Source organism: Poecilia latipinna, unplaced genomic scaffold, assembly GCF_001443285.1.
Source record: "Poecilia latipinna isolate Pla-1442-1.1 unplaced genomic scaffold, P_latipinna-1.0 Scaffold817, whole genome shotgun sequence".
Classification (NCBI taxonomy): Eukaryota; Metazoa; Chordata; class Actinopteri; order Cyprinodontiformes; family Poeciliidae; genus Poecilia; species Poecilia latipinna.
The window spans coordinates 39,354-63,933 of record NW_015113433.1 but is presented as its reverse complement, the minus strand read 5'-3'; the positions used below and the strand labels follow the sequence as shown (position 1 = coordinate 63,933).

The 24,580-nt window shown below is 37.5% G+C and overlaps 1 protein-coding gene across 1 annotated transcript in view; it reads left to right on the top strand.

Moving 5' to 3' along the window:
* Window positions 1-24,580, top strand: part of ptpn4a (protein tyrosine phosphatase non-receptor type 4a) — an 85,573-nt gene that overhangs the window by 53,501 nt on the left and 7,492 nt on the right. The window contains exons 8-16 of the mRNA XM_015047265.1: window positions 3,907-4,027; window positions 4,659-4,746; window positions 6,051-6,139; window positions 13,136-13,199; window positions 14,484-14,656; window positions 15,982-16,050; window positions 17,501-17,635; window positions 18,982-19,143; window positions 23,196-23,355. Of these exons, the coding sequence (XP_014902751.1) occupies window positions 3,907-4,027; window positions 4,659-4,746; window positions 6,051-6,139; window positions 13,136-13,199; window positions 14,484-14,656; window positions 15,982-16,050; window positions 17,501-17,635; window positions 18,982-19,143; window positions 23,196-23,355 (1,061 nt within the window). The remainder of the gene's footprint in view (window positions 1-3,906; window positions 4,028-4,658; window positions 4,747-6,050; window positions 6,140-13,135; window positions 13,200-14,483; window positions 14,657-15,981; window positions 16,051-17,500; window positions 17,636-18,981; window positions 19,144-23,195; window positions 23,356-24,580) is intronic.

The following is a 24,580-nucleotide window of genomic DNA, read 5'->3' as shown; positions in this document are numbered from 1 at the left end:
CTGTACAGTATGTGTCTGAAAAAGCTAGTCCTGGGATGGAGACAAAATTCAGGGACCACTCCAACATTTTTCTTTGATTTCACAGTTTATCATATTTACCATATTTACTATTTTTCCCCCCCCCCCTCCCAAAAAAAAAAAGAAAAAAAAAAAGATTTTGAGTAGTTTTCAGTAGCTCACAAATGTTTAAAATGACATAAATGCATCTCTTTAAGAAGCCTGTTCACATTGTTGTTATCTTATTATTGGGAATGTCGGTGTGAAACTAGAGATTAGTTTGTACCAATAGATTTTAGGAGCTAATCTTATTGAATCCCAACACATTTCTTAAATTCTTACTTATTGTATTGATGCCTTTTGCCTGCTGCCATGTTTCATTTGTCATTTCAGCACCAGTAACTCCTCCCCCCTCCAGTCCCTCTGCTCCCCCCTTTATGGCATATTTAGCCAGGAATCTGCACAGCCTCGGTATATAGGTCAAACAAGAGATTTGACCTAGACCTTCGTGGCTCTGACCCTACGGCTTTTACACTGACACACACATACTGTGTTGCTGGGTCCATGCTGTCACTCTTCACAGTGCCAGCACAGATTATGGAGATAAATGTTTGCTTTGGGGAGGGAAAAAAATGGCTTGAAGCAGCTGCTATGCTGCTAATTCAGCTCGACTGCCAGCTCTGCTGACTCCAAATCCCACACTCAAGCCTGCATTCTCAAAAGATCTGAAATCCCTCCTGGTAGCCCTAAATTCCTGTTTTATGATTGACTGAAAAGCTGCAGAAAAAAGTACCCCTTCCCTCAACATTGTAAATATCTTGGTGAAGGGGAATAAAATACGGGTTAGCTGTGTTTTATCCCTTCCTGTTTCTGTATTTTATTTCAAGCTTAAACTTGAAACGGCTGTTTTCGTTGGGTTCACTGTCCGGTTTATTCTAACAGTGGTTGAAGCAGATAGAATGTACTTGAATTCTGCATATACTTACTGATGCATGCAAAATTTGACTTTGATTTATTTTCATATGTGCAAAATTCAGAATTCCTGTTTTTCAATTTCTGACTTAAGATTTTAAACATTTAGACCTTCAAGTATCGACTTTAGTTGATTTTCATATATCATTCATTCTGTTCTTTTGCTAATTTCATATATAAAGTCGGGCCAAAGTAGAAATATGTGCAATGTCTTTATGGTGAATTTTTGTATTTACATTTTAAAAATTTGCAAAATAAAATATGTATTCAAAAAAAGTTTTAAAATTAACAATTGTAGACATAAGTTTTAACCTCGAATGAATAAAGAACAACTTTACTGTAGTTTGCAGTCTCCCTCTCTCAACTGGAATGAATCGCAGAAATGCTGTTGATGGGCTGTTTGTTTTTAAATTTTATGATTTATTTATCTAAAACAGAGACAATGTACAGTAGACATTAACCTCAGAGGAAAGATGCATCGTATCAAGTTGTATCTCTGGTGCTAATTTCCAGCTGTAGGCCCTTACTCAGCTGGTAATTTTTTTATATAAGAAGAGAATGCATAAAAACAGCTGGACACTATTCAATAAATATAATTCATAACTGAAACAGTATGAGTTATACAATCCATCAGCATGCAAACAACTCCTATAAAGTCACTCGTAACATCCGTACTCCCACTTACATCTGCTCACATTTAAAGAAAAAAAACATTAAAACAGACTGAGAGTATTCAGCAGCTACTGGAAAATAACTGATTCTTGTTACAAGCCAATTCCTCAATTATCTTAATTTTTTCTTCTTTTGCATTTGTTTTTTCTTTTAGCTTTTTCCTGTCTTTGCAAGTAGCCTTAAACTTTCACCAGCTCCTTTCATTTAAAAAAAAACAACAAACTTTACAACTCAAACAACAAGAAAAAAACCTAATAAGGAACTCGCATCTTGAATCCAAGTCTTTTGGCAGATGCCGTCATGACCACAGTGTTCTTCTCCTCACCTGTTAGGTGTTTTAATGTTGGCTCTGAACTGTGCAGAGCCCTAGTGGTGTGTACGCATCAATGAGCGTCTGAGCTGCCATTGATTTGTTGGTCAATATGCTTAGGCTACGGGCCTGCAGGTCAGTCAAGGGACTACTTGAACGAATTGATGTTTTTAAGCTTCAGCTGAAAGCAAGTGAGCTAATGGGATCCGCTTTTGGCTAGTAAACCCCGAGGGCTCTGAAAGCTATCAGGAGTCTTTTAATTCGTTCCGTTTGTTGCCCACAAACCTTTTCATTGCTTTCGAGTTGGAACCGTCGGGTTTCCTTCTATTTGTCTGAGACAGTTAAATTGTGTTTCTTTAATAAAATTATTTTATTAAAAAGAAAGTCCCAAAACAATAAAGGCAGGTCTAAATTCTTCCGCCGATGCCTGTTATGTTGTAAAATACATTGTACGCACATAGAAGTGCATTCCCATTAGTTTGTTGAGAGGAAAGACAATGCATTAGACCGCATTATGAGGTCTTTAGGGACTTTAATTGTAATTGTGTAACTTTAAAATTACACAGAAAACTGTGTAATTTTAACTGCTGAAGTTCACAAAGTAATGAAATGTCTAATTGTTTCGACTAACGATTGGGGAATTTCTAGTTGTTTAGAAATGGCTCCTAATGACTTTTTGTTACATGTGTGGGTCTTAGATTACCACAGTCCAAAATGGACCAAAACTAGTGGCAGGCCACAAAATGCATTAATTTAAAAATTAGCTTGTGATTTTTTTTTTTCTTCTTTTTAGTTTAACCCGTTAAACAGTGAACAAATTTTTTAATGAAATCTGTTTATGATTAAAGATCTAAAACAAAAAACAAGATTCAGGACTGTTGCCTTTTTAAAACAAAAACAGACGATTTCCAAAATTTCTGGGTCATGAATTGTTTTCTGTTTTCTTGGCCAAATTTTGACTAGTTTTGACTTGCAGTCAGGGGCCAAACAAAAACTGTTCAAGGACGAAAAATGGCCCACAGGCCACATTTTGAACACCCCTGTTACGCTCTAGGGCAGATTCACATGAAAGTTCAAAAGCGTTTGATCATAGCCGGATAACATTTTAATCATTGATGCTGTCGCATCACACTGCCCTAATCATACTTACATTGTGGCTTTAATGACACATGCAGTTCCCTCTTTGATAGTGCAGGCCGTATTCTCAGAAAATGTGGGCTGAAGGTATAAAAGGACTTCATCGTTATCTGCGCACTGTTTCTGTGTAAACTGCTGACACCACAGAGTGGATTACAGAAAGATTCCCAGATGTTGTAACTAAGTTCAGCTGTGGTTTGGTGCTGATGTTAAAATTTTAAAAATACTGTAGCAATGGTTGTTATACTGTTCTCTGGCTGAAATTGCTTCACTTTAAGCAGACATCAAAGATTAAAGGGTTGTTTTTCAACAAATAAGGTGCCGGCCAGTCAGTTTGTTTTGGTTTTTATTAGTTGACATATAGTTTTGATGTATTTTCAGTTGAAAATAATATAAAACGGAACTTAAATCATGATTTTTCTATCAGATTTATGTTTTCTTATCAGTAATAACAAAATGTGGAACATGATGAGGTACAGTGGTTGTAACATCTTGGAGCTAATCATTATTCAACCACAGCAGATCAGGTTTGAAACAAGTTTATAAGTCACTGTATTGGTAAAGTTTTAAAAATAAAAACTTATTTGGAGTGGAAATCCCTTCGTGCATGTTTGATTATTGAAGTAGTGCCATCATATAAAAGGAAAAGGGAAACTGCTTTGACTTATAGACTAAAATTAGGCAATGTTTTTCCAGAGGAAATGAACCAGCAATTTTCCAACTAGCATATAAAATGAAGATCATTTGTCAGTAGTCATTCTGGTTTTGTTTTATTGAAGTCACATATTGGTCTTTTTTCCCCCTCTCTCTTCCTGTAGCCGAGTTGGGGGACTACAATGAAGCGGAGCATTCTTCCGGCTACCTGTCTGAATTCTGCTTCATCCCAAACCCCCCACAAGACTTCCACAAAGAGGTCTCCAAACATCACCAGCAGCACAGGTACGCCGAGCCGCTCGCTGCAGGGCTGCTGGCCGCCACTCAGACCGGATTATGTGTAAACGGGGAGAGACGGTGGGAGCAGACTCTGTGGTGGGACAGAAGCATTTTCAAATCCAGATTAGATTAAAGTCTCTATGTTACATTGATATGTCTTAAATTTTTTTAATTTATTATTTCACAGTTCTGGAGAAAAGATTGGAGTATTGACAAATATTTCCATTCATTCATCTGTGCAAAAATATGCTCATCCATCCATGCATGCATGCATGGATGGATGCTCTTGAAATTTGACTGGAATTTTAAAATGTGTGTAATAAACAGATCAGCCATAAATAATTTCCCCCCTTCATGTGCATCACATTTTGATCCGCTGGTAATCTTTAGAGACATCCACACCTACAGTAGCTTACCCAGTCTGTTCCGACATACACAGATTCACACACCAGCACACCTTTTGTGTTGCCCTTTACTTGACCCCTTTTCTTGCAATTACTTCAATTCATCTGTGGCTGACGATTTATTTTTCTTTTGTCTCCTTCTCCCTCTCTGCCACCCTGTCATCGACGCTCCCGTTGCACTCACCGCCACGCTCTCGTCCCCATCTGTCTCCGTCCCCTCCTCCCTCCCTCAGCGGTCTGTCTCCTGCCCAGTCGGAGTTTAATTATCTGAACACAGCACGCTCGCTAGAGCTCTACGGGGTGGAGCTGCACTATGCAAGGGTGAGTAAGGTTTAATTCCATGTCTGTTATTTCCTGCGTGTGTTTCTTTATGCTTATGGAAACATAAGATTTGTGTAGCTTGAACGCTGCCACCAGTTGCAGAGGCGAGCAGCTGTGCAACTGGAAATGAAACCATTAGTTTCATTGTTTACATTGATACCTTCTCATCTTAAAAGCAGAATCCTGAAACCGTCGTTCTTTTCACATCCGCTGGATAGATGTAGAAAGATAAATAGAAAAAAAGATTAAAGATTTGTTATGCAACCCTCACTCTAAGGATGAATGGTGCTTTCATCTTGTCATTTCCTGCTCATCCTATAGAGAGAATCCACATGACGGAAATTAGAACAATGTACCATCAGCCATAATGTCATGATGGGGTGGAAATATGAAGAGATAAGCTGTTGGGTAAACTGTATGGATTCAGCTGAACAGTGCTGAGATAAAAAAAATATGATCAAGTGCTCACAAGAGCACTTGATCATAGCATCCATCTTAAAAATTGAATCAAATGAGCCTCTTTCCTCATTTAGTAGGAGAAACACCAGAGATTAATTTCATTTTTAGTAGGAGTCATTTGCACCACTTGTGTTATCCATGATAACTGATCTGACTACATGTGGAGTTTCGTCCGTATCAAGAATGTTTAGCTAAAGTAGTTTCTCCCATCTTAATAATCTTCCGTAAAACCACAAAATCAGTGGTTTATTTGTCTGGGATTTCCTTTCTATAGAGCTGATGCAGCTTTCTTTGTTTTGAGTCCGTCTCTTCTGATTTCCAAAAACTCTAAATATAACATATTTTAAAAATACAGGTTTTAGTCTTAGTTTTTAAGCCTTAGCTGAAAGCAAGTGAGCTAATGGGATCCACTTTTGGCTAGCCATCCCTTGGGGCTCTGAAAGCTATCAGGAGTGCTTTCATTCGTTCTGTTTGCAAACCTTTTCATTACCTTTGAGTCGAAACCATCAGGTTTCTTTCTCTTTGTTAGTTTTTTATGTGTTTTCTGTTCTGGGTAAATGTGTAGATTCAGTCGATGAATACCATTGAACTTTTTCGCATTTATCGTGCTGTAATTGTGAAATGAAAATCAAATTGTACATGGTTTTCCAAATTTTTAAAAATAAATAATAAATCTGCATTTGCATCTTCAAATGATTTGGAAAAGTTGACCCGTGAGTTTGAACATAGATGGTGTAAATCGAAATTTGACATAAAAAAATACATATATATTTTCTCTGGTTCAACTCTGGTTTTATTATTCTCTCTCTTCATCATGCAAATGTTGCCTCTTCCTCTCTGTTTAGGACCAGAGCAATGCAGAGATTCTGATTGGGGTGATGTCCGCTGGCATTGTGGTTTACAAGAACAGGGTACGGATCAACTACTTCCCATGGTGAGTGAACAAACACCAACTGAACACATGCCTGTGAAGTTACATACCACAGTGACATTGATGTGAGTTTATTTATATGTTTTTACATGTCCAGCATATTTATTTAGCTTCCAAACACATAGAAAACTCCGACGGATTATTAGGGCCAGACTAAGAACAAAAAACATGAAACGTCCCAATCTTATGAGAAAAAGAATTAAGAGAATTAAATGAAACTATAATGGGAGCAAAGTCATATTTGAAGACAAAGTCATAATACAAGAAAAAAAAATAATGATGATTGATATAAAGTCATAATACCAGAAAAAAGTCATAATGAAACGAGAATATAGTATATCATATTACCAGATCAACGTCGTTACATTTCTAGATTGAAGTCGTCATTTTATGAAAACTAAAACACAAAAAAATACTAAAACTTTTAAATGAGGAATGTTGAGCATCTTGTGAAGTTATTCATTGGTATGAGTTTTACAAATCTTTCAACACATCAGCATCAAATTAGCATCAGTAACAGGACTTTGAAACGGGGCTCCAAAAAAGAAAAGAAAAAATTAGTCTGGCCCTAGCACTCCATTGTATGAAACAGTAAACACTGAAGACGTTAAAGAAAAAATAAGTCACTTAAAAATGAAACACTAGTTATTTTGTGTTTAATATTCGTTACTTTATCAGGGTGCAAATCCCCACAACTTTCCATCTAGATACATATCTTTCCTCCAGTGTTAGAGCTCTTCACAGGATTTTGGAGCATCAACATGTTTCCTGTTTATGCTGTTGAGTCTTCATGAGGTCATTTAGAGATGAGAAGGTCTGGCTCGCTGTTCATTCCAAAGCTCCTGGCTGAGGTCGAGGTCAAGGCTCGGTGTGCGCCACACTGGACCTATCAAAGCGTTGTCTTTACATTCTTCACATTCTCATTGGGTCATCAGAAATCTGGAAGCAGAACGTGATTATGATTTCACACAGTTGTGGCAATGGGTCTGAGCGAAACGCCTGAAGTCAGCAGAACTTAGCGGGTGTGACCGACTACTTTAATGCAGACGGTGTATAATTAAAGCTGACTACTGGAAGCGTCTGCTGTAAAATTTGTATTTGGATGTTAAAAATGAACAAAAATGAAGTTGGAAATTTGAATCTAGAAAGCATCAGATTTTAAAATGAAAAACCACCGAGCAACACTGAAATATTCACTAAATTAAGCGGCTTTAAGTGCCACAGCCTTCTCCCAGTTAAACTTCTATAATCATCAATGAGGCACATTCATAACATTCATATCAGATGTTGTTGTGCACAACTTAGATGCATTTCTGTTTGGATCCAGATGACATGTTTTCATGTTACATTTGGGTCAGTTGGACCACAGCGTTTCACTGCAACCCCACAGAGGGTGATGACATGCTGGTTTATAGTCTGCTCAGAGGAGGAGAAAATAAGCAAAAAAGAGAGGATAAGGTGTTTCTCAGTGCAGTTTTTGTATCTTTGTGGTAACTGAGAGATAAACTATTCAAAGTATGGAAACAATTGCTGTTTCTTTGAAAAAAAAAAAACAACTTAATTGCTCTTTTCTCTTCTGCTTGTAATAAGATTCTTTGTTGGGTTTTCTTTATAACCTGCCGGTTATAAAGTGACAAATTGTACATTTTTCAACTTGCTCATCTCTAACCGATGATCTCGATGCCTGGATTTTTGTCATGAATTTATCTGCAATGCCTAAATGCTAAGTGTGAGAGAAGATTCAATCTTGGATAGTTTTACTGCTTCTTAGGTGAGGAGCACAAAACATGGGAGCTTAGAAAGTAACCCTGTTTTTCTACAGAGGCATCCATCCATTCATTCAGGTGGCAGAGCTAGACTCACAAAATCCTGGTTTATTTCACTGCCTACCATGTTGTTCTTCATGTCTGACTATTATGGATTCATAAAAAAAACCGCCCGTCACGTCACACCCTCCTAAGGTCCCTTTGAAATCTTGAAGGAGCCGATCATTTATCCCGTCTGTCAAGAAACATGCTGGATTTGGAAATGTTGGCAGTCTTTAGAGAATCTGAAATAAAGATTTCTAAACTCCAGGAGACACAAAAGGAGACTGCTAGTAGATATTCTAACCAAATAATGTTCCTACTATTCAAACATCCTAACAGGCTACTCTTAATTACCAATTAAGATAATATTCTTAAAAAGTGAAATTGAAGCTGGTTAAATAAGAATCAGCTGAGCAAAGCCAAAACAACAACAAAAAAAAGATAATTTCTTTGACTTGCATCTGTTTAGCAAAGCGACTAATTAGACTGATCCTAGATTTTTTGGTAGGTGTGTAATCAGGAAGAAGAGCTACTAATCCCCGTTTTAACTCTCTTTTTTTTTTTTTCCAACTAGCTTCTGTACCTGAAAGCAAACATATGTTACAGAGACACTGTTCAGAAGTTTTATGATCAGAGATTTCAATTCCAACCGCTCGGAGGCCAATATCCCGCTTGTCCAAAGCCAAGTGCTTCAAAGCGTGTGTCCTCTTTGGCCAGCAGAAAACCTGGCAGCTATCAGGTGGAAGTGAGTGGATTTGTGTGGACAGGAAACACAGCTGAGAAGCTCTTTCGCTGTTGAAACAAGTGTTCTTTGTTGATATTTATGTTCTTTGTCATTTCCACTGAAGTGGAAGTTGAAACTGTGGATGTCCTTGTTACAAACCTGCTCTAATCGGCCTGCTGCCAGCCTCAGTTGAGCTGCGTCCAGAGAGAGTTTTACAGAGAACTGGCTGGCATAGTATTTCAAAATCTCTCACAAAGTGATTATTGACAGTGCATGTTTATATCTAAGCCTCTCTTGAACTTTTGCAGAATAATGCACTTCAGTCCAACTTTGTATGTATTTTTTTTTATTTGTAGCAGTGTCCTGGTGTTAAACTGTGCTTCCTGGAAACATTACAGCCATCAAATCTGTTTGCTCTCACTGACCTCTTTTCTGCTGTTAGTTCCTCTTATCACTCGTTGTGTCTTGTTCTCTGGTGAATCAGTACTTGGAAATCTGCTGATGCATTTTGAAGAGAGTAGATGTTACTGTGTGCAGAGGATAAAAGAGAAACATTATTCACTCTGAAAGATTATGCAAACTCCTGTGTCTATGAATGAGTTGTATTATATCATTGAAAAGTTTCAGTCGAGAAGGTGAAACTGTCATATCTTAATAATTTGTTGCACAGAAAATGTTATGTTTCAAGCATTTCATTTTGTTAAATTTGATCATTATAGTCCAAGTTTTGCATCTCAGAGGTTTACACAAATAAAAAATGATTTATGATATGAAACTGTCAGCCTGTACACACTTAATAGGTGTTTGGCGCTACTTTTGCATGGATTTGTGCATTAATGTGGCGTAGTATGGAGCATATCAGCCTATGTTGTAACAGCAGGGTTTCAAATGAATTGCAGACACATCTTCCTCTTGACGGTGCTATCTATGGCGAAATGTTATTTCCCTCTCCTTATGTTTTTTCTTTAATTTTTCTAAGAAACTGCTGTGGCCAATTTCCTGGATTTATCTGCGTTTGGCCGACTTCACCTAAAGCGATTCTCCTTCAAAATTTCTTCAGAATTCTCTCAAGACTGTCGTTAATAGTGTTTCTCGTGCATCTGTTTCTACCATTCTTTTTCCTTCTACTCAACTTTGCCAGGGTGCCTGTGCATCCTTAAAAAGTCTTAAATTCATGTATCTAAAATTAAGAATTTAATATTTCTTAAATTCAGTTTTAAAAAATTTAAGTTAGTCTTAAATACGTTAATCACAGGGCTTAAATTTTGTCATGGAAAGATTGTTTTACCTCTCACTATGTGTAATCTTTTTTTTTTTTGTGAGGCAAAAGTTTGAGTCACACTCAGACGTCTTCATTCTATTCTACGACTTCAGACATTTAAAGCTGCTATACCCTTGCTAGCTAGCTAGCTCACGTGTTTTTTGTGTCCGTCATGGGTAATTATAAATTTGGCTGGATGACATTCGTCTGCACCACTGGCTCACTTCTGCTGCTAATCTTCATTAGCGATGACTTTTTGTGACTATGCGGCGGGCGTCATTGACTGAAGTCAGCAGCCATCTCCAAAATAGTGTAGTCCATAAGAGAAGAAGTCTATATTTAAAACCATTTTTTCTGAACTGAACCATAACCGTAACAGAAATAAATTCATGAATCTATAACACTATAAGTTTCACATTTTGAATTGAATTGCCAAAATAAATCAGCGATTCAATGGCAGTGTAAATTGCGATGCACCTGTATTCTAATTTCAGCATTTCTGTTTTATCGTAGCGACGACATTTAAATGCAAAAGGTTTAAACCAAAGCCGAGGCCTCCTGAGTTTATCCCCCCAGATGAGTTAAATTTAGAGACCAGCAGTGGCGTCCTCAGCAGCTGTTCAGCACCGTGTCCTTAAGACAGGAACAGCGAACCATAATAGCAGTCACTGTCTCTCAGCTTTACTCTGACTGACTTTCTGGAACTCATTGTCTTTCTTTACCCTCTTATTAGCTCACTGCTAACGTCCTGTCTCTTCTTTATTTTTTAAATGTCTTTCCTTTCCGTTTAAAAGTTGAGGGTAAAAATAGGGAGCAAGACGGCAGCAGAGAGACATTTAGATTTTTGCCTGTTTCCCGTTTCTGTTTGCAACAGCCTGACAAATGAGACACACTTGGATGGGGCATGACTCACGCTCTGCTTAAGTGTGTGTGCTGTTGTTGCCAATGCAAGTGTGCGTGTGCGAGTGAGTGTGTAAAATATATTTAGCAGAGAGCGATGAGTCACAGCAGCAGAAGCAGCAGCAGCAGAACTCTGGGAAGGGATTATGTTACTCTGCTGCTGCCGCTCATCAGCAGCCGTCTTACTGCTGCCTCGCGTGTGGTCCTCCGATTTTAGCATAATTTATGCCCTCGCTGCTACGTGAGATTGGAAAATACGTGCCGTCGTACCGTTTCGAGACTCCTCTGCTCTGATAAGCTTCTAACCCTGCAGCTACAGAGGAAGGCAGGAATTCATATGAACATTATGGCTGTGTAACATGACACAATAGTTCTCGTCTTTGTTATAAAACATGACTTATGCATAAAATTGCAAGAAGTTATTATTACAACTATGTTTCACAATAACCAGACTTTATTCTGTTCACTGGCTGTTTCTGTGTTTGGTTTTGTGGAACAGCCGCAATCTCTGAGAAAACTGTGCTGTGAGGTTTTCCTCAAACCTTTCTCCATGTCACTTGCAAAGTAGGCACTCTGAGGTCTGAGAACATGGGGAGAGATCGCAGAGGAAGTCACGGGATTCTTACACACTGTGAGGGCGTAATAAAATTGATTTTAGGATTTTCTTGGTGAAGTAAGCATAGAAAGTACTGGATAAGTCTGGGCTTTTTTCACTGGGCTTTAAAGTTGGGTCTTTATTCACTTTATTTTTTCAACCTTGCTTTGCCTTGCAGAAACCTAATACCATCTGTCAAGTTTTAATTGACAAGATGACATTACCCAGATAAATTATTGAAATGCAGCACCTATTGCCCTTATTGTACAGTCCAGATTAAACCCCAAATACCCTTATTATGCTCCACAGATTAAACCCTGAACCCCTATCACTCTTATCACCCTTATCATACTGCACATATTGAAACCGACCCCTTATCACCCTTACTGGCCTCCTTATCCAAATTATTGTAGTTGTGATATTGAGCCCCACCCCTAATCATGCAAATTCAACCCCCTTATCACCCTAATCAACCCCCTTATAACCCTTATCGTACACCATAGATTAAGCCCCACTCCCTTATCACCCTTATCAACCCCATTATCACGGTCCTTGTACTCGTCATTTTGAACCAAACACTTTATCGCCTGACCTTTTCACACCACCAATTTCCCATCAGACTTTCACTACACCCATGAATTAACCAACTGAAACAGAGCGAATGGAAAATTGATGATGCAAAAAGGAAGATAAGGGCAATAAGAGTGGTAGGGTTCAATTATTTATTGGAGTCTTTTAATCCATCAACTTGTTAATTAAAATTTGACGGATGGTATCTATATTACTGTTTTTCTTGTCTTGCCTTGGTCTTCCTTCTATTGGGGGCAGTCAGTGGATGCTGAGGTGAAACAGTACCCACAACTCTCCATGCTTCATGTGGCTTTCAGATTAGAGATGACCAGAACAGTATTGTTCTATTATATTACTTTCCATATTTATGGAAAGTATATATTTCCATAAATAATGGAAATATTTATGGGAAGTAATATTTCCATATATTACTCCACCACTACACTCTGAGCTACAGAGACATGCTCTTTGGAGTGACGAATCGTACCTCTCTGTCTTGCATCTCAGTGGGTGAGTTTGGATTTGGGAGCTGCCAAAAGGATGGTGTAATGTCTGGTGCCGAGAGAATTATGGTTTTAACAAAATAAACTCTTGTATTTCATCATACCAAGTCATTTGGGGTAATTTCATACTGTCAACCATGTGGGTTAGGGATTTATCTCCTGTTGTTTCAGCATGACTATGCACCACTGTATGGTCCACAATCACCTGAATGAGGGAGTTTGGTGTGAAATAACTTGGTAGGTCTGATCCCTACCTGATGGAGCATGTTTGGAATAAGTTAGAACGAAGACAACGAGGCAGGCCTTCTCGTCCAACATCAGTGTCTGACCTCACAAATGAACACACTTCTATATCTTGTTGAAAGCTTTCAGAAAAGTGTTTGCAGCAGGGAAGTCAAAGTTCAGATTTCAGAAACTTAGAATTTTTTGGGTCAGATGTTTAAGAGTAGATCCATTCATTTAAGTTTTTATCTATATCTATTTAGATTCCATAAAGGGTAAGTACAAACAAGATCAGACATTTATTGCCACACAGTTCTGTATTGCTGCAGAGGTATTTTTGCCAGGTTTAAAAATGTGACATTTATGTGATAAAAGGCAACAACTGACTTCATATTGTTCCCTTTTGCAACTTCTAGGTTGAAAATAGTGAAAATCTCCTTCAAGTGCAAACAGTTTTTCATCCAGCTGAGAAGAGAGGCGGTGGGTGTACACACACACACAAACATGCTCACGCCCTCACACAAACACATACACACCTCTAGACTGACTTTTCCCACCCACTCCTCAGTAATGAAACAGCTGGAGTTCAGACACTGCTTTTTATTGGGTCAGTTGTATGAACCTACCTTTGTAAAGGTGCAGCATTTCAGCTGTGCTGCGTCTGTATCCGTTTGTGTAATCAGGTGTCAGATTAACCCCCTGCTGACTTTGTCTGAACATGCATTAATCCCCTGCGTAAATCCTTTGTTTCACATTTGAGTCTCTTTGTTTTCTTTCAGCATTTTGTCACTGTACAACTATTTTTCTTGTTTTTTAAACCATTTCTTTGTTAAAAGAGCATTTTTTTATAATTTTTTGGTGGCTGAACACTTACAAAGCTTAAGTTTAGCAACATAAATAACTCTAAATATTTTTAAAGCAGTTTAAAAGTGTTGTGATGTGACAAGCTATAAAGAGCAATGCTTTATGCCTTTGTGCTTCCAAATATGGACGATATATAAGAGTAGAGTTGGACAACAAAAACTAGCCTTAGCACAGCTGAAGAAAAAGATTAAAAGTCTTTTGCACATGTTGCCTTTCAGGCTGTTATCTGGAGTTGGAGAAATTACAGGTTAAGATTAGAAAAAAATGAAACGCCATGTGCTGCTAACTGCTAATGTTGTAGTGTTTACTGTTCTGCCACTGGTTTCTCTGTCTGTCCAAGTCTGATGTTGCCTTGGAAGCGTCTGAACTTTAAAAAGAAAATCTGTTCAGATAACTTTTATTAGATATTCATGAGGTATGGTTTTCATAAGAAAGTTAATATGCAGTTTGGAAGTGTGTAGAATTTGTTTTAAGTTTTTTCTGGGGACTAAAATGGAGGATGAAAAGTATTTGGAATTTCTGACTTTGTCCCATTATCTATCCATCCATCCAAACCAAGTAGTCGTCCATTCATTAGGCATCCATCATCCATCATACATCCATCTGGCCATCCGTTTGATTATTTGTTAGTTTATGCATGCATCCATCTTGCATCCATCTTGCATCCATCATCTATTCGTCATCCATCCGTCCGTCCGTCCATCCATCCATCCATCCATCCATCCATCCATCCATCCATCCATCCATCCATCCATGAATGAATGAATGAATGAATGAATGAATGAATGAATCTGTTTGGCTTTTTTGCTGCTCCACTCATCCATCTGGCTTTTGTTCGGTCGTCCATCCCTTCATCTGACTCAGCCCTCCATAAGCTGCTGTGTTTCTTCCTGCATGCAGGCAGAGACTCGGGAGACACTGCTGGGCTTCAACATGGTCAACTACCGGGCCTGTAAGAACCTGTGGAAAGCCTGTGTGGAGCACCACACCTTTTTCAGGCTGGAGCGGCCCATACCCCCACAGAAAAACTTCTTCGCTCACTACTTCAGCCTGGGCTCAAAGTTCAGATACTGGTAAGAAGATCATCCCAACATGTTCTCCCAGAGGAGCAATTTTTCCCCTGTCGTTTCTCTTTGGTCCAGACATTGTTCTCCATTTTCTTTAAATAGTTTGACCTGTCATAAAGTTTACAGACTAACAATGATGCTCTGCTCCCTTCAGATAGAATTCATTAGAAATGTGTCTTTTATCCACACAGTAAATTCACCCCATGCGAACTCCGTTTCATTTCACAGCTAACCTTTTTCAGTTCCCTTTTCTATGAAAGGCGGCTGTGAAAAATGAAGGGAGGCTTGTGATGTATTATTGAGTAGCAGTGATGCAACGTGAGCGAGCCTTGTCTGATGTTTGGCTCAAATGTGTTTTTGCCCTCGAGATATCTCCACACTTTCCTATAAATATCATTTTTGGAATCACTTCTGTGTTGCAGTTATGATGTGACTTTGGTTTAATACAGATTTTTAAAACTGAGGAGATAGGACTTGCAAAACTAAATTATCTTTTGTTTTTATAGTTCTTAACCTTGTTAAACAGTTCCTAAGAGGAACTGGGTACTTGAAATCCTTTCAATGAAATGACTTGAAAATGCTTTCAATGGGTGATAGGGCCTGGATTTGTGTATGAAGTCATAGAAAGTGCACAGTTTTGTAACAATGTTCAATCTGAAACTTGATTAAAAGCCTAAATTTGGAAAAAAACATTTGCAGTTCTAAGCAGATTTTTTTTAACACAAAATAAAAAGATACAGACTCATTTTTTTCCACTGTCTGAAGTTAAATCAGATCACTCTTTTCTACTTTTGGGTTAGAATTACTAAAAATATTTTCTGTTAAATGCCAGAAAATTGTAAGAGAAAGGTTTTTAGAGATTTTTTTTGTAATTTTCTTTGTATGTTGTGTTTAAACATTTAATTTGAGCAAGAAGGTCGTTTACCTTCACATGCTTTATTTGGATTGTTTCAATATAATTAATATGTATTAGTCCTAATGGCTCAGTGACTTAATCTATGTAATTAAAATAACAGTTGGCTTATAATTTATATGTTAAAACAACTTTACTAAAATTGGGGTGTTTTTTTTTTTTTTCTTGAAACAGTTAAGTGTTGTTTTATTTTAGCTGCACAATAAAACCACATTACTGATAACAGCAATAAATTATGTCTTTTTTATGATCTTTTTTATTGTTTTTAACTCCATATTGTGGTACTGCAAAAGTTTCATAAGTTACCTTGAAAATGCTTGAAAAGTGCTTAAATTTCACTGTGGGAAAAGTGAACAATATCCATATTAAGTACTTAAATCACTTTATTAACTGTTGTTTTCCTTGTTTTTCTCTTTAGTGGGAGGACAGAAGTGCAATCTGTGCAGTATGGAAAGGAGAAAGGGATCAAGGACAGAGTTTTTGCCAGGTAGTAAAAATCTTCCGTCCTTTGTGGTTAGATGGAAGCAGCCTAATTTCCTCTTCCGTTACTACTCAACTTGACTCCACTGTACTCACTTTTGCTTTATGGGCAAATTCTGGTAGCCTGCATTTATTAACGGCTCATCAATCTACTCAATAGTCAACATGACTCAATCGATCGGTGTTTATGTTTCAGCCAAAAGGGCATCAGTTTGACGCCCTGGTGCCTTAATGTGCTAACACTTTAACCAGCACACCTTTCCCTTATATACTCGTTTGGAATTCATCAGAATTTTTTTTAAAAATATACACCAATTATCTCTCTAATCTTGCTTCCTAGTATTTTCCATCTCTAGTCAAACAACATCAACACATTTAGGCACAGACTGAGTCCGAGATGAATGTTTTAGCTCGTCAGTTCCTGGAAATTGTGAGGCCTTGTTCTACTTTTATAGTTTTTAAAGATGCAGTTGTGTTGAAATCTGTGGGAAGTTTGAGGACATTGAACTCCTTAAAATGTCAAACTCCTCAGAAGTGTGTCATGATACAATTCCCCACATAAATTAGCAACAGCCACCGTTACATATGCATCTCAGCTTAGATGCAGCATGCCGTGAACAGGCTCCTTCTTTAGCAAAAGGCTTTTGTGGCTTAACCATTTTTTTTAACGGTACCAGTGACTGTCAAGTCAGCAGTCTTCACCATAATGTGGTCTTAAAATAACATTTCTGTTATAAAAATCTCTTTTTATTGGTAATGTTTGGAGAAACAGAACTGGGTTTGGGTTTTTGGAGAAATAAAGAATGAACTACATCTCTCTATCGGCAGTAACTCTATATAAAATATGACTTTCATGTTTTGAATTGAATGACTTCATTAAATCAACTTTTTAGTGATGCTTAGTGATATACTCGGTGTCATTGTCCTACTTCGCAAATAATCCAGAATTATTTTCATCAGTTTAAGTTGCATTTTCTTATTTCTGCATGTAGACCTCAAACTGGCCTTCATTTTGTTCTTCCTGTCAGACTAAGATTATACATATATGTGTGACAACAATTCAGTAAATGAATGTGTGAACCACAAGAACTATGAATAAAAACATGACATTAACATGTGGACCAATGTGGTTGATCAGGCTAATTCCAGATTAGAAAAGCAGGGTTTTGATTCTGAAACAGAAAGTGTTAGGTTCTCCACTCAGCACATTCACACACTCACAAGTAGCTGCTATTCTTGCGTTAAAACATCTTCAACACTCTTCATTCTTCATTCTGTGAGGTGCCTGATTTTTTTTTTCCTGTTTTGCTTTCGTCAGTGGCAGTTACAGTATCATGCCTACAGCAAGGACACAGTACAGAAAACGTAAAGAAAACTAGCTGTCGTGAATAAAGTGGAGGCAAGCTGAGTTTCGTTTTTAGTTTGGTTGTAACTGGAAATCGACATTTTCTGAGCAGGTCTCCCAGCAAGCCATTGGCGAGGAAGTTGGTGGGCGGGACCGACTGGGAGTCGGTGAGCAGGAACAGCCTATCAGACGAGAGACTGGAAACCCAAAGCCTGCCCACACGTTCGCCACCTGGAACGCCGAACCAGTGAGTTCTAACAGATTTTAGTCCTTCATGATTTTTTTTTTTTATAAAGATGATGCATAATAAAATGCCTAAGCCGCCTTACAGGTTGTTGCATAGGTTCTAGATGTAGGAATGAATTAAGTTTGAGTATACAGGGGTTTGCAGATGTTTACCCCTTGAATTTGTTCTTGTTTTGTCAAATTACAACTAATTTTAATGTATTTTATTATTATTTTAATATTTGGCTAAGAATTTAGAACCAACAAGATTTTTTAAAGTATTGCTGTAATGGATTAATTTTTTTTTTTTTTTTTTTTTTTAATGCATGAAATAAATTTTGGAACAGATTTCCACAGCAGAATAACATTGAAAACTTTTTTTTTTTTTTTGCTTTTTGTTTGTGAAAATCATCTGCAAACATCAGCAACCCATAGAAAAATAATTATTAATCCTTTTTTGTAAATGCTGTATGTTTTTTAAAACCTAAACGCAGCAATAATAGTATATTTAGTATAATAATAGTATATGTTCATTCAGAATTTTAATTTGTTTTTCCATGAAAGGTTGTGTAACATTTGTGGCTTTGAACTAGTTTTATTTACCTGGACTGAGGCAAAAGTGGCTCTTTGTTTTGTGTAGGTTGCAGATCTCTGGTTTAGCACATAAACCCTGATAGAACATAAAGATATTTGTGGAAACGTTCAAGTGATGTGAGTAGTTTTGCAAAGCAATTTCTCTGTAACCGTACTGAACCTGTTGAACACAAACCAAAAACCTACTTCTCGAAGCTGCATTTCCATTGACCAAATCCTTGCACAAATTGAAGTTACAAAAATAAATTTGCTGAATTGAAATGCACTAGTTTTGAAAACACAACTCTTGTTTTTCGATTAAAAAGTTTTTGGGCTAAGATGAGGTTTACTGAAACACTTTTCTCACAACACATGAGTCGTGTGATCAACAACCAGATGTCGAAACTGGCAGAAGAGACGAAGAAAATTACAGGAAGTGGTAGGAGGATGATGGCGTGGCAGGGTTTTTTAATCACTTTGCGTGAACAAACTTATTCACGTGTAATTTTAATTGCGCTTCTTATTTAATGGAAATGCCACAATTGCGAAATTGTGTATTTTTGACATTAGTGGAGCATCGACAAACTTTTGTGCACATTTGTAATGGAAACACAGCTACTCTTCTAAACTATAAAGTGCAACAATAGTGCCATAAACACGATACAATAAATTTTAAATTCAAAGCCAATAGAACAAAAATCTAAAAATGGCAAATATAAACTCTTCTGGTTGTTCTGTGACGCACCAACGCTGACTTTATGTTGAAATTAAACCTCTTTTGTTTGTCTTTGCCAGGAACTCGCTGTTTGTCCAAGATGGCACACGACTACGCCCGTCGTCGGTTGGCCACCTGGTTGATCATGTGATCCACGCTTCGCCCAGCCTACCTGTCTTCTCCTCCAATCACAAGTCGGCGTCGTCCACGCAGGCCAACAGCATCAGCCTGGACTCGACACCGTCAGTCTAACTTTTTTTTGCTACTCATCATTCTCATTTGAATATTTCCATTCCTTCCATCTTCCTTTCTTCTTCTTTTCAAAACAACGTCTTCCTCCTCGGGGAAAACATCAGCTTTGACTTGGCAGAGCATTAGTTAGATCATAATTTCACTGCTTCATAAATAAAACATCTCCTCAGAACAGCCAGCCTTTAATTTAGCAGTTACATTTTCCTCATCAGCGCTAGTCTGTCTGTTCTGCTGCGCTGACGGGTTTATTTTTGTCCCTTTAAACGTCTTTCGGTGTCTGTGGCTTCTCCCAGCAGTTCACACCCTCTCCCAGTGTCACTTAGCTTGCCCTGCTGGAAAGATGAGCCTTTGAAAAACAGCCCGTAAAATGTGTTTATAGCAGCAGAGCAGGGTGGAGGAGATTGAACAACAGGACTTAAGTAGATCTGGATTCATCCTCAAATTGCTCACGCACTATAAAATATCTGGTAAAGTTCTTTAAGGTCCCAAATTGCTGTTTTTAAAGTCTGAAGGGGAGAGCAAAGAATTAAAGAGTTGCAGCAGTTTTCAGAGTGGCGAGGTTGAATCAAAGTGTCACTAACTGTCCAAAGCCAGAGTCACAATTATTGGTCTCCTACCGGCCAGGATAAAATAAACTGACTAGAACATCATTTTCTTAATACTTTCCTTTTTCAAGTTGATCAGAGTGTCCTACAAAGTTTTTTTTGAAGGAGACAATTTGAGGAAACAAACTCTGGTCTGTTTGAAGCACAGCTGTGTTGTAAAAACTGCCAAAGATTGAGCTTCTTAGCTATGAGCGCTCCAGAGGGATCAGTTGAGAAACAAAGTATAAATAGCAAAGTGGAAAAGCAACTGAGGCCCACTGCTGAGCAGGGTGGAGGATCTGTGATGGTGTGGGCCTGTTTTTCTTCCTAAGGTCCTCGAAAACGTGTAAGAGTGAACGACATCATGGACTTGCACAGATCTAGAGTCAGGAACAGCTGCAAAAACATGTACATATGCATCTTATAGCCTTATTTTATTTGACCTAAAATTGATTTATTAATACTCATGTCTGCACAGTGTGAATGCTTGAACATCAGTCAAATTCTTCACTTATGGAAAAACAAAACTTTTGCCGTCTTACAGAAAACTACAAGTACGTTGTCAAAATGACCAGAGTACTAACACAATGATTAATTAGACACAAAATCAAGCTATTTTCATGATTATTTCAGACCTCAGACCTAGATGTTATAAAATAATTATCATATGTCAAAGAATTCTCTCTCTGTATTTTCCAATCTTGTTAAATATTTTTGGAAAGAATGTGTGAGATAATGTTAATTGCACTAAAAATTAGTTATTTAAAGACTTATTTGCCCACCTTTAGCAGAGGTCAAGTAACCTTGGGTGGCATTGCATCACACAGCATTTTTTAATAGATTCTTCAAGTTTTATGAGCTTGTAATCTATACTTTTCTGCATTAAAGATGATCTTTAGCGCATAGCCTTTAATAATTATCTTGCTGGTGTTCATGCAATGCATTATATCACACTGTTGGTGTTAAATTTAAAGTGAATTGAACTCCACATAAGCAGTCTGTGTTAGGTGTTTTCACTTGTTGGCACGGTAACCGTAACGGTGACAAATGATGCTTTTTCAATCCGTTCATATCCACTTTGGCTCTTTCTAATATCGGATATTTCTGCAAACCTCCTAAGTTTTAGTTATATTTTAAAGCTTTGGTGGCTCTAATGTCTATCTTTCACCAGCTCATTATAGCGTCTGTGGAAAAGATTTGGTCCCAATCCACTTCCTTCGTAATAACCATCTGATTGCTGCAGATTATAATGCTGCATTTTTTCCTCTCTGACAATTTATGTTCCTGATGGAAAAGACTAAAAATGCAACTGCAGATTTGCCATCCTGACTGATTTCCTGGTTCACCACTTTACTCAAGCCTATAATCCAGATCTTCCCAACGATTTTCCCTGATTTTCTGTGCTGAGAGTCTACATTTCCTCTGCAGGAGAAGCAGTTGCTCACTCTGCGATTCACTCAGCAACACAGAAATCTAGATATTATACTGTGTTTTAGTTGAATCATGCTTTGGGTGTGATTGTTTCTCGAGTTATTTTGCTGATACACCTGAAATTGGTGTTTTTTTTTAAAGCTTGGTGCTCAGTTTCTTAATCTGGTGTCTGATTAGTTTTAACTGAATCTGCTTAACAATCCTCTAAACAGATATGATTTCTTCTTTCTTACTGTTTAAACATTTAAACAATGACACAGACGATTCCAGACTTGTAGAATCAAGAAATATCTACAACAGAACCTGTATGTCGACATGAAGTAGGCAGTAAGACCTAGAAAACTAACACAAATCTAAACAACGCAGATCTAAAGAAAGCATTGGTGCCTATCTAAAATTAAAACTGTAAAATGTCTTAAATTTATTTAAAAAACTATTTTGGCCTTAATCACAGATCTTAAATTTTGTGGTGGCAGAACTATTTACAATTTATCATCTTTTGTACATTTCTGTTGTAACACAGATCTTAAAAAGGCTGCAAGTCTTAAATTTGAGTTGGTGAAACTTGCAGAAACCCTTCTGGAAATCCTTTCTGCTAACATCATCATCAATATCGATTCTTTGACTATAATTCAATCAATCAAGTTTATTTGTATGGCACATTTCAGCAACATGCAGTTCAAAGTGCTTTACATCACAAAAACAAAAGAATACAAAATCATAAAAGACACCATACAGTCAACAATTAAGAAAACCAGTGATGAAAATTACATTTTAATGAATGCAGTGTGTCTTTTATTATGCAAACTTGGATGATTTGAGTTACGACATTTAATTTCCCTTTGGGAATTGAGTTGAATATAAAAAATTAGTTTGATCTGAATCATTAAATGTGAAAAGTAAATGACTGGTTATACGTCAGACGTGCAGATGTTTGCAGATCCATTAGGTGCGTCTGCCTCGTGTCTGTGGCGATCACAGTGAAGGAGGTGGACGTGCCATCTCGGCTCCGTCCTGCTGTGCACCGTCTCAGCCTGACCTGGTTTTGACCCGTAGTAAATGTCAGCCTGTGTGCGTCTGTTTAAGACACAAAGTGGCACCAGTTGCAGCAGCCAAAACAAATGCGATGCTTTTTGACTGATGCTCCCTTCCCCCAAGGAATGCCGTTTCGTAGCCTTTTTCCCCTCACACAGAAACGCACACAGAGTGAAACGACGGGCTTTTTAACCCACAAAGGAGCGAGCCTTGACGCTGCTGAAAGCTTTAACTGACTGACCATGTTGTTTCCCCCTGCGCACTAACGGTCTTTTACTGTCTGCTTGATGGAGATGGAGCGTGAGGGGTGCTTGTTTTCCTTCCCTTTGCTGCCTTTTTATTGAGGTTAATGCACTGGGACAAACAGTTATTACCCCTTTTCTGTCTACTTTTTCCTCGTGCTCATTTATACTTCTTTTTCTTTTCCTCTTAAATAAATTTACAGTATGTTTGGAAATAAATTTGTACAGTAAAAAAGGCTCTAGCATATCATGCAAAAGAAACATCAGGATACGCCTTGTAAATACTTCAGTTTTTCCTCTGTATCTACTTTTTTTATTGGAAGGCTCTGCAACTTTTACAACCTAAAGAGCCGTTTTTTTCTTACAGGCCAGCCAAATAAAACTTGTTTAGAGCTGCAAATGTTGCACGTTTGTCTTAAATATCTGCCATAGGAAACTTGATAGTTTTACTTCAATTTTTAGGATTTGAAGTAAAGATAAACATCAAATTGAGCAAAAAGAGGATGGATATATTTTCTCTGTAGGATGGAAAATTATGTTAAAAAAAAAATTAAACCTAGTGGCTTTAGAGTAATTCCTTATGGAAATTCAATTCAAATATTGACTTCTGAATAACCTGTGTTTGTTATTTCTAAGTTTTAAAACATCAGCTGGCTCTTTTTCATTTTTAGCCGGGTATTAAGAGCCATTGTGGAAGGACCCTTACTCTACTGTGATATAAACATTTTCCATCTTTTTCTTCTTCTTCAGGTCTCCCGATGGGGTAGATGGCCAACCTCCAGCTCTGCCTCCGAAGCAGCTGAGCAGGAAAACTCTGAGCCAGATCATCCAGGCCCATTCGCAGCAGAGCCTCCTGGACAACCACCTCAACGAGATGTACGACGTTCCCGTCAACGCCGACAAAACCACGGTCAGTGAGCCCGAGGGAAGCACTCTTAATGCCTCGCAGAACATTGTTTATCTACATATTGATAATGGGGTTGTTAGTTGACACACGAGGAAAAAAGTATTAAAAATAAATGTAACTTTTGTAACAGTATCACAGCCTAATATAGACACATAAAAAAACAGAAAAATTAAATCTTTATTTTGAGCTTTAAAAAAAAAACTTCAATATTTAGCATCCCTGCCTTTATTACCTTGAACCAGGTCCGACAAACCATTTATTTATTGTTTTGGCGGTATGTGTTGGATATTCCACTAAGAGATCCAGTGGTGATTCTTTTTCAACTCTGTAGCAAAGAACAGCACTTTTCTATTTAAAATCTCCTGGTTTATCAGGGTTTATGGTGCCACGCGCTCTAAAACGGCCAGTAGAAGAAAAACAGGCCCACAGCATCACAGATTCTACACTGCAGCTCAAAGTGGAGAAGAAGTGCTTTCCCACACTTTCTGTCTGTTTAGGCAAGATAAATATCAGTCCTTGTTTTTGCCTGGTTTGTGACAGTTCCAGTTTTTCTTATCTTTACTTTCTCTGACTGTAGATAAGGGCAACTTTAGTTAAGTACCTATTTCTTGAAGGCTTTTTACAACTTAAAACAAATCAGTACAGATCTGACTTTCTTATTTATCTTTCTTTTTTTTAAGAGTTGCTCAGAGAAATGGGTTTCTGTGTCACGTTCGCAAAACAAAAAACAAGAATGTTTTAGATTATTAATTAGTAATCACTGTCACGTTGATAACTTCGCAAAAACAAAAGTTAAATTTAAAAAAACTGTCAGTTGCATTGACTTCAAGAAATCTTTGAAAGTGAGCTCAAATTAAAGGTTGAGTTTGTCTAAAATATTAATTTATCGGAACGTTTTTCACCATAAACATTGAAGCGACTTTATAGTAATTCATAAAATCTTCCCCCATCAGCATAGCAGTTATTTTTATATGCTTGTTACATAACAGGACTAATGTATTCCAGGAAATACTTATTCTTTTTGTGCAATGCTAAAATGTATTTTTTTCCAACACATTTTCTGCTTTGTGTATAAGACAATGGCAGAAAGAGAGCTTGTTTATTCCTTAAAATTACCTTTGATCTGACAATAATACCTCATAGAGTATGCTTCAAAAGGTGTTAATGCTAAAATGAAAATGAAAATGTTTAATGCTATAAAACAGTCATGCAGCTTTATGTCACTTTT